We start from the raw sequence: 8,936 nt of genomic DNA, 5'->3' as shown, positions 1-8,936 counted from the left end.
AATAGTATAGATTTCGCCCTATAAAAAGACAACTCTACTGCTATTATGAAGGTGATAGAATGGGAAGAGACAGACTCCTCAGAGTCCATTCAAAATGTTCTTGTAATAATGCAGATTAAGGGTTAATTTCTGGAAAAATGGGGGGAAAATGTATCATAGACGTGTTACACACACACACACACACACACACACACACACACACACACACACAAGAAAAAACAGATCCGATGTGGAGGGTGAGAATTTTCATATGTTTTAATATGCCCCATAAGTATACAGCTTGGATGACTAAGAAGCTTTGGAAACTTCTTATTGAGATATAGAAGTCAGGCAAAGGAACAGATTTGGGTGATAAGCTGGAAAGGATAAGAATGTTCCAAATAAAAACACATAATCTAGTACCAGCAATAAGAACTGTGTCAGAGTCATCAGGGAAAGTATCTGAGCCTCCCTGCTCAAGACTTCAGAGATGGAGCCTGGGAACAGTCTGTTGGGTTTCCAAGTCAAGTATATCAAGAATAAGATATATAACCAAGTGGGAAAACAGTGAATGTTGAAAAAAAAAAAAAAACTAATGCTAGAGTTTGTAGGGGAACCATACACTAATTCTAAAACAGTAGCTGTAGTTTTTTTTTTTTTTTTTTTAATTTATTTTTTTTGGTCATACATTGATATGAATCAGCCATAGACTTACATGTATTCCCCATCCCGATCCCCCCTCCCACCTCCCTCTCCACCCGATTCCTCTGGGTCTTCCCAGTGCACCAGGCCCAGCACTTGTCTCATGCATCCCACCTGGGCTGGTGATCTGTTTCACCATAAATAGTATACATGCTGTTCTTTTGAAATATCCCACCCTCACATTCTCCCACAGAGTTCAAAAGTCTGTTCTGTATTTCTGTGTCTCTTTTTCTGTTTTGCATATAGGGTTATCGTTACCATCTTTCTAAATTCCATATATATGTGTTAGTATGCTGTAATGTTCTTTATCTTTCTGGCTTACTTCACTCTGTATAAGGGGCTCCAGTTTCATCCATCTCATTAGGACTGATTCAAATGAATTCTTTTTAATGGCTGAGTAGTATTCCATGGTGTATATGTACCACAGCTTCCTTATCCATTCATCTGCTGATGGGCATCTAGGTTGCTTCCATGTCCTGGCTATTAACTGCATGGAAATGGAGTATGTTGTTAGTAATGAAAGAGAATTCTGTTTTTTAAGGACAAGCAACAAAAAGACAAATCAATGATTACTGACTGACCTAGATGAAGAAACCATTAAAATCAGGTGGGATGTAGATCTTCATACATTGCTGGTATTCCCTGTGGAATATATGTATCAATAATATGGATAAAATTATGACCACTTAAAATCAAAATTAATGTAAATAAAAGTTTTTTGAGGATTAGATTATCAACAAACTAAGCAGAGATTATATAAGTCTATAAGCAGGGACTATATTTCTTTTTTTTTTTTTTTGGCATAATAGTGATTTATTATATATTAATACTTCAAAAATAAACTTTTGTGTTTGACAAACCATCGTCGAGCTCAAAATGATGGCCTATAAACATGCTTTTGCTCCAAACACCAGGCTGCTATTGCACTGAAGGCAGTGAATTCCATCACGGGAGTTATAAGATCCAGGGCTGCAGATTACACAGCACTCAGGACATCGTGGGTGTTTCAGGATATTCATTCCATACCCTGGGAAGCAGCGATTAATCCAAACCATTTGGAGGGTACCTTCAATATAGTATATCTCAGGCAATGGCTCTGCACGTCTGCCCAAAACTTCCACTTGTTGATTAAAAAACCGCTCTATGAGATTTTTAGCCTTAGATAGTCTTTTGGAAGATTCACAACTATGGTCTGCACATGGCTTGGGTCCTTTTTCAGTGTCTAGAGATGAAACTGAAAATGTAAAAAACAATTCATTTTGCAAACCAGCCCTTTGCATTTTAACACGATGACATTCAGACTTGAGTAAGGAAACTTCACATGAAAGGTCAAGAACAAGTTTGCTTAAAATCTGAAGAAGTTTCTTCTCAAAAGAAATATTATAGATACTGTTACAAGGAGCTGCATGATATCGAGCTGTGAACTGGTAATAATAATGCGGCTCACGATAAGCATATACAACATATTTCAGTTGGAGATTTTTAATGACTTCTTCCACAGTAGGTTTATACTCCAGAAAACATGTATAAACACCACTCATGCTTTCCTCAAAGTTCTGGAATACAAGGCTTCCTGTGGAGGTGATTTGTGCAGTGCTGTTTTCTGAAATGATTTTTCCTTTAGGCCCATGCCACTGGAATGATGGGTCTATCAGTTCGGAATTCCGCAGACGCTGGGTTACACATAACACATGTGGACTCTTTTGATGGAGCATAACATATACTTTCACTGGAATATTTGGTGATCCCACTATTTTCACTGAATCTTGGGGCAAGTTAGCATTTCTTGGTAATCGATCCAAATATCCAACTGACGGGGGCGCCCAGAGCACCAGCGCGGAGACCACCAGGACCACCGCGGCCCGGGAGAGCGGGGACCCCGCGGCCCGGGCCCGCCGCCAGCCCCGCCGCGCCCGGCCCGGGGCCGAGGCCTCCATTCACACGCCGCCGCCACCTTATTTCTTAGGCGCCAGAAGAATAGACTTCTTTTGAGCAAATGTCTATCCATTTCATTTGAACACTTGTCCCTGAATTCTCTGCTAAAATCATTGGCAGAAAATTAGCAATGTGGGCACATGTTAATTTAGGATAAATTTTGCTTAGTTTATTGTAAAATGCTTTATTATTTTATCTTGGTTTCCTTTTTTCTCTCCCATTCCTGTTGTTTCTCTTTTATACCAGACTGGTGACTTTATGAAGGTTAAATCTCCCTGATTTCTTAGTTTCAGAGGACTCTGGACTTGATCATATTGACTTTATTCCATGGGATCAATTCTCCATGGCCAATTCCTCCTGTGTTACTGAGTTCTTCCTGCTGGGTTTCTCCAGCCTTGGGGAATTGCAGCTTGTCCTCTTTGTGGTCTTTCTCTGCCTCTATTTGATTATCTTGAGTGGAAACATCACCATCATCTCAGTCATCTGCTTGGATCACAGCCTCCACACACCCATGTACTTCTTTCTATGTGTCCTTTCTACCTCTGAAACTTTCTACACAATTGTCATTCTGCCCAAGATGCTTATCAATCTGCTCTCTGTGCTCAGGACACTGTCCTTTGTGAGTTGTGCTTCACAGATGTACTTCTTTCTTGGTTTTGCTGTCACCAATTGCCTGCTTCTGGGAGTGATGGGCTATGATCGCTATGCTGCCATCTGTCAGCCTTTGCACTACTCCGTTCTCATGAGCTGGAGGGTATGTGGGCAACTGGCAGTGACTTGTATTGTCAGTGGTTTCCTAATATCTCTACTGGGAACAACTTTGGTCTTTAGCCTCCCTTTCTGTGGCTCCAACAAGGTCAACCATTATTTTTGTGACATTTCACCAGTCATCCGCCTCGCTTACGCGGAAACCTACATTAATGAACTGGTCATCTTCATTGGTGGGGTCTTGGTCCTTGTTGTGCCCTTGATCTTCATCTGCATCTCTTATGGATTTATCACCTCTGCTATCCTGAAGATCTCATCAGCTGAAGGCAAACGAAAAGCATTCTCCACCTGTGCCTCCCATCTCATTGTGGTCATTGTCCACTATGGCTGTGCTTCCTTTGTCTACCTGCGACCCTCAGCCAAATATACATCAGGAAAAGACAGGCTGGTGACAGTAACCTATACAGTCATCACCCCACTGTTGAACCCTATGGTATATAGCCTAAGGAACAAAGATGTACAGCTGGCTATTAGGAAAATGATTGAGAAGGCTAGGTTAAGATTTTATAATTCTGTTAAGACTTTATAACTAATTTCTTTTTTAATAGTACACACACATTTGGATCAAACGTATCACTAATGTTTAAGTCATGAAAGTTTCTAGTCTATTCATCTGTATAACTCTGTGGCCTTGGATGAGATTTTTGACATTGTGAGGCTGTAGTGTTCTTATGTAAAACAAACTTAGTAGTATGTTCATCTCAAGGCTTGTGCTGAATTAAGGGCAAAAGTTTCCTTATCAAGGCAACTGTCAATAAAGGCAACTCTCCTACTCCTCTTCCTCCAGAGATAGTTCTCAAAAGGATCTTAACAGTCATTATCTCTTACCCTATGTTTGGCTTGCTAGCCACAAATCTCTGATTGTCTCCTTTGTTTAAGATTATGCCCAGCTGAAAATGAGTTGCTGAGGCCTGAATATAGTGTGGATATAGGAGGAACATCTGATTGGGGGAAAAGTTACTGTACTAGTAATTAGAAAACTATTTAGGTCATGACTAAGAAAACTATGGTTGTTCCCCAAATCTAAACTTTGTATATAGAATATAGGGATAATATAATTTTCCTTTTATACTTTCCAGGGTTTTTGTTTGTATCTAATGGATAAGATGAAAGCAAGCATAAGTAAAATGCAAAGCTGGATATAACTTAAGACTCTTAAGACTTAAGAGCCAGTCTAAGACTTTACACATCTCTGCATGACCTTCTGTTTCTTTCAGAGTCTCCAAAAATTATATTTCTAGGTGTCTTTTCTGACCAGCCATTTGAACTACTCTTTAGGAAGTAGGGAATGTGCTATATCAAAAATACATCTGCATGTGAAACAACTCCTTCAGATCACTTTCTGAAAGTTGGCAGAAGACCCCAGACTTTCAAAAAGGCAAACTAATCTCCACAGAATGAAGTAGGGCAAAATATATAAGAAAACAAAGAGACAAAGGATTTGGAATAAGACCTGTGCCTCGGAGAGGGCTCCATGAAGGAGGAAAGTTTCCTCACACTTGGAAACCCTCTCATGGGTGGGGAAAGGGGAAACTCTGGAACCTCTGAGGAGAATACAGCAACAGGTGCTTGGAAGGCAAAATGGAGACAATTTATCACAGGGATTGTTGTTGGCCAGCACTTCCCAGCAGAGATGCTGTTTGTACGCCCATCATGCCTAACAGGGACTGGGTGCTGAGGCTCAGGCTTCGGGGGTTGGGCTTCAGGGGTTGGACTTCAGGGAGACGACTGGGGTTGACTGCCATGAAGGTGAAGGGGCTAATTTAACACAGCTGAGGGAGTCCAGAGAAAAGCCTGAGCCTGCCAGAGAGGCAAGAGATCATTGTCACAGGGACCACATCCCTTCACACCCTCACAGATCACAGGACCCTGCCTTTGCAAGTGCCGTAGGTGGGATGAGCAGTGGTGTGGACTGCAACCTCAGAGATAGACTGCCAAAGCTGCCATGAGTGCTAGAGGCGGGACTACCTGCGATTGCAGTTTGAGATCCCAAAGAGGTGAATGCAGGTCAAATGGTCACTTCCAAAGCCAGGGCAAGTTCCAGAGGTGGGGGAAGAAATGGCTCTGTGGTTCCAAACCCAGAAGTAGCAGCTGCCATCAAGCCATTAGCAGGAACAGGTCATTCCCCACACATCCCTGGGAACCTATGCAGCTTGGCTCTGTTGAGGAACACACAACTAGGGGCCAACTCCCCTAGAGGAGCACACAAACCAGCTTGAACTGTAGCAATTTCCTACAGGCCTTGGCTGCAGCAGGCACCATTCAGTTCAGTTCAGTCGCTCAGTCGTGTCTGACTCTTTGCGACCCCATGAATCGCAGCACACCAGGCCTCCCTGTCCATCACCAACTCCTAGAGTTTACTCAAACTCATGCCCATCGATTCGGTGATGCCATCTAGCCATCTCATTCTCTGTCATCCTCTTCTCCTCCTGCCCCCAATCCCTCCCAGCTTCAGGGTCTTTTCCAATGAGTCAACTCTTTGCATGAGGTGGCCAAAGTATTGGAGTTTCAGCCTCAGCATCAGTCCTTCCAATGAACACCCAGAACTGATCTCCTTTAGGATGGACTGGTTGGATCTCCTTGCAGTCCAAGGGACTCTCAAGAGTCTTCTCCAACACCACAGTTTAAAAGCATCAATTTTTCAGCACTCAGCTTTCTTCACAGTTCAACTCTCACATCCATACATGACTACTGGAAAAACCATAGCCTTGACCAGATAGACCTTTGTTGGCAAAATAATGTCTCTGCTTTTTAATATGCTATCTAGGTTGGTCATAACTTTCCTTCCACCATAGCACATCCCAATTGTGTCTAATGTATCCCTTCATCTCCCCAGGGTGAAGGGGCAAATAAGCCCTCATAAGCTGTCACTTTCACCCTTTCTTGTCTGGGTAGGGAGCAGACATTGGAGGGAAGCCTACAAGCAGAGGGAGGACAAAAAATCAAAGCTGCTCACACCAGGGGCTGTGTGACCACAGGATAGAGTAAGTTACTCCTGCAGCTAAAGGTACAGAAAACTTACCCCTTAATTAGCCTGGTGCTGTGGACTTTGGGAACAATTGTGGACATTGGAAGCAAGTGCAATCTGGAGTAAGGCCAGATATGAGTCTGAGCTGACCTCACAACACCCACAGCAGGCCCAGAAACCTTCCTAGACATACTAGAGGACTTCCTGAGTAGGCAGATTGGCTCATGCTCAATGTGTGGTGAGGACAATGGAGGACACAGAAGAATACTCTTCTCACTACCACTCTATCGCTATACATATTTCATGTTTTTTTTGTTTTTGTTTTTGTTTTTTGTATTCTATTGTTCTTTTTTAAATTATTATTCCATTCATTTTTACTTTTAACTTACGTTTTTCCTTTATAAAAAGCTTTTTCTTACAAAAATTTATCTTTCCTATCCTATTTTTATAGTACTCTCTAGTTATATTGCATTTTCCCATGTTTTTGATTTTGTATATTCGCTAGACTAGTTTTTAGTATTCATTTTCGCTTATAGGTTTGATGATTGGCTTGATTGCTGTCTTCTTCTCTGGTTTCTGTTTTTACTCTTTTTTCCTCTCTTCTTTCCTCTTTGTGAGTGTATAAGTTTCTTTGGGTGTTCTTGTCTGTTGAGTGTTGCTTTCACCATTTGCTTTGGGGTTTCATCTGTCTGTTCTTTTTTGTTTTGTTTGTTTATGTGACTTTTTTTCCCCCCTTTTTTCCCCCCTCTGATATATCTTTCTCTTTATCTTCTGTGCTGGGTGGCTTGTGGAGTCTAACTGCTAGAGTAGGGGGTTGGGCCTGAACCTCTGAGGTGGGAGACCCGAGTCCAGGACATTGGGCCACCAGAGAACCCCCAATACCATGGAACATTAATTGGCAAGAGCTCTCCCAAAGGTCTCCATCTCAACACTAAGACCAGGCCCCATCCAAAGGCCAGCAAGCAGTGCCAGACCCCTCATGCCAAACCATCAGTAAAATAGGAACACAATCCTTCCTATTAGTAGACAGCCTATTCAAAACCATACAAAATCCACAGGCATCCCAAAACAAACCACTGGATACAGCATTACCCTTCAGAGAGACAAGATTCAGTGCCACCCGCCAGAACACAGGCACCAGTCCTTCCCACCAGAAAACGTTCAAAAGGTACTGGTGCAACCCCACCCACAAGGGGCAGACGCCATGATTAAGAGGAACTATGGCCTTCCAGCCTGCAGATAGAGGACCCCAAATACAGTAACTTAAGCAAAATGAAAAGACAGAGAAACAAGCAGCAGGTGAAGGAATATAGTAAAAGTCCACAGGACCAAATAAATGAAGAAGACAGGCAGTCTACCTGGAAAAGAATTCAGAGTAATGATAGTTAAGAAAATCCAAAATCTTGGAAATAAAATGAAGGTATAAATAAATAGAATGGAGGCAAGGATTAAGAAGATACAAAAAATGTTTAACAAGGACCTAGAAAAAATAGAGAATAGACAATCAGCAATGAACAATACAATAACTGAGATAAAAATAAACTGGAGGGAAGCAATAGCAGAATAACTGAGGCAGAAGAATGGGTAACGAAGCTGCAAGATAGAATGGTGGAAATAACTGAAACAGAGCAGAATAAAGAAAAAAGAATTAAAAGAAATTAGGACACTCTCAGAGATCTCTGGAGAATTCTCTGGACAGAGGAGCTGGTGGGCTATACTCCATGGGACCAAAAGAAGCACAATGGAGCAACTAACAGTGGAACAACATTAAGTGCTCCAACATTCAAATTATAGTGGTCTCAGAAGAAGAAAAGGAAAAGAAAGTGTATGAAAAATTACTTGAGGAGATTATAGCTGAAAAATTTTCTAACATAAGAAAGGAAATAACTATTCAGCTCCAGGAAGACCAAGAGTCTCATACAAGATAAACCCAAGGGGAAACATGCCAAGACATGTATTAATCAAACTAACAAAAATTAAAAGTAAAGGAAAAATATTGAAAGCAGCAAGGGAAAAGCAATAAATAACTTATAAGGAGATCCCCATAAGGCTAACAGCTAATCTTTCAACAGAAATTCTGCAGTCCAGAAAGGAGTATAAGGATATACTAAACGTGATGAAAGAAAAAAAAATCTACAACCAAGATTCCTCTATTCAACAGGATATCCTACAGATTCAAAGGAGAAATCAAAAGCTTTGCAGATAAGCAAAAGTTAAGAGAATTTAGCACCACAAAACAAACACTATAACACATGCAAAAGTAACTTCTTTAGATAGGAAACACAAGAGAAAGAAAAACCTGCAAAAACAAAGCCAAAATGATAAAGTAAATGGTAACAGGATTGTATATATCTATCAGTTCAGTTCAGTCGTTCAGCTGTGTCCAACTCTTTGTGACTGCAGCATGCAAGGCCTCCCTGTCCATCACCAACTCCCAGAGTTTACTCAAATTCATGTCCATTGAGTCGGTGATGTCATCCAGCCATCTCATCCTCTGCCGTCCCCTTCTCCTGCTGCCTTCAGTCTTTCCCAGCATCAGGGTCTTTTCAAATGAGTCAGCTCTTCTCATTAGGTGGCCAAAGTG

General features: G+C 41.5%; 2 protein-coding genes across 3 annotated transcripts; one reads left to right on the top strand and one right to left on the bottom strand.

Moving 5' to 3' along the window:
* Positions 1 to 1,481: 1,481 nt before the first annotated feature.
* On the bottom strand, positions 1,482 to 2,631 carry LOC122677210 (zona pellucida-binding protein 1). Of its 2 annotated transcripts, XM_043877128.1 has the most exons (2): positions 2,492 to 2,625; positions 1,482 to 2,410 (listed from the first exon to the last, which is right to left on the bottom strand). In XM_043877128.1, the coding sequence occupies exons 1-2, from the start codon at positions 2,616 to 2,618 to the stop codon at positions 1,566 to 1,568; spliced, it is 972 nt and encodes a 323-aa protein (XP_043733063.1). In that variant the 5' UTR covers positions 2,619 to 2,625; the 3' UTR covers positions 1,482 to 1,565. The 2 variants fall into 2 exon arrangements, with proteins under 2 accessions (XP_043733063.1, XP_043733062.1); XM_043877127.1 differs by having other exon boundaries at positions 1,482 to 2,631.
* Positions 2,632 to 2,959: 328 nt separating this feature from the next.
* On the top strand, positions 2,960 to 3,913 carry LOC122677211 (olfactory receptor 10R2-like). The gene has a single exon (XM_043877129.1). It carries the CDS (start codon positions 2,960 to 2,962, stop codon positions 3,911 to 3,913), a length of 954 nt encoding a protein of 317 aa, XP_043733064.1.
* The last annotated feature ends 5,023 nt before the right edge of the window (positions 3,914 to 8,936 follow it).

This window comes from Cervus elaphus, chromosome 20 (assembly GCF_910594005.1).
Source record: "Cervus elaphus chromosome 20, mCerEla1.1, whole genome shotgun sequence".
In the NCBI taxonomy this organism is placed as follows: domain Eukaryota; kingdom Metazoa; phylum Chordata; class Mammalia; order Artiodactyla; family Cervidae; genus Cervus; species Cervus elaphus.
The sequence above is the reverse complement of the archived record's forward strand: the minus strand, read 5'-3'. Positions and strand labels throughout refer to the sequence as shown.

What these genes read in the sequence shown, in the direction of transcription:
- LOC122677211 (XM_043877129.1), top strand. Translation starts at nt 2,960, where the DNA reads ATGGCCAATTCCTCCTGTGTTACTGAGTTCTTCCTGCTGGGTTTCTCC.
- LOC122677210 (XM_043877127.1), bottom strand. Translation starts at nt 2,618, where the DNA reads ATGGAGGCCTCGGCCCCGGGCCGGGCGCGGCGGGGCTGGCGGCGGGCC.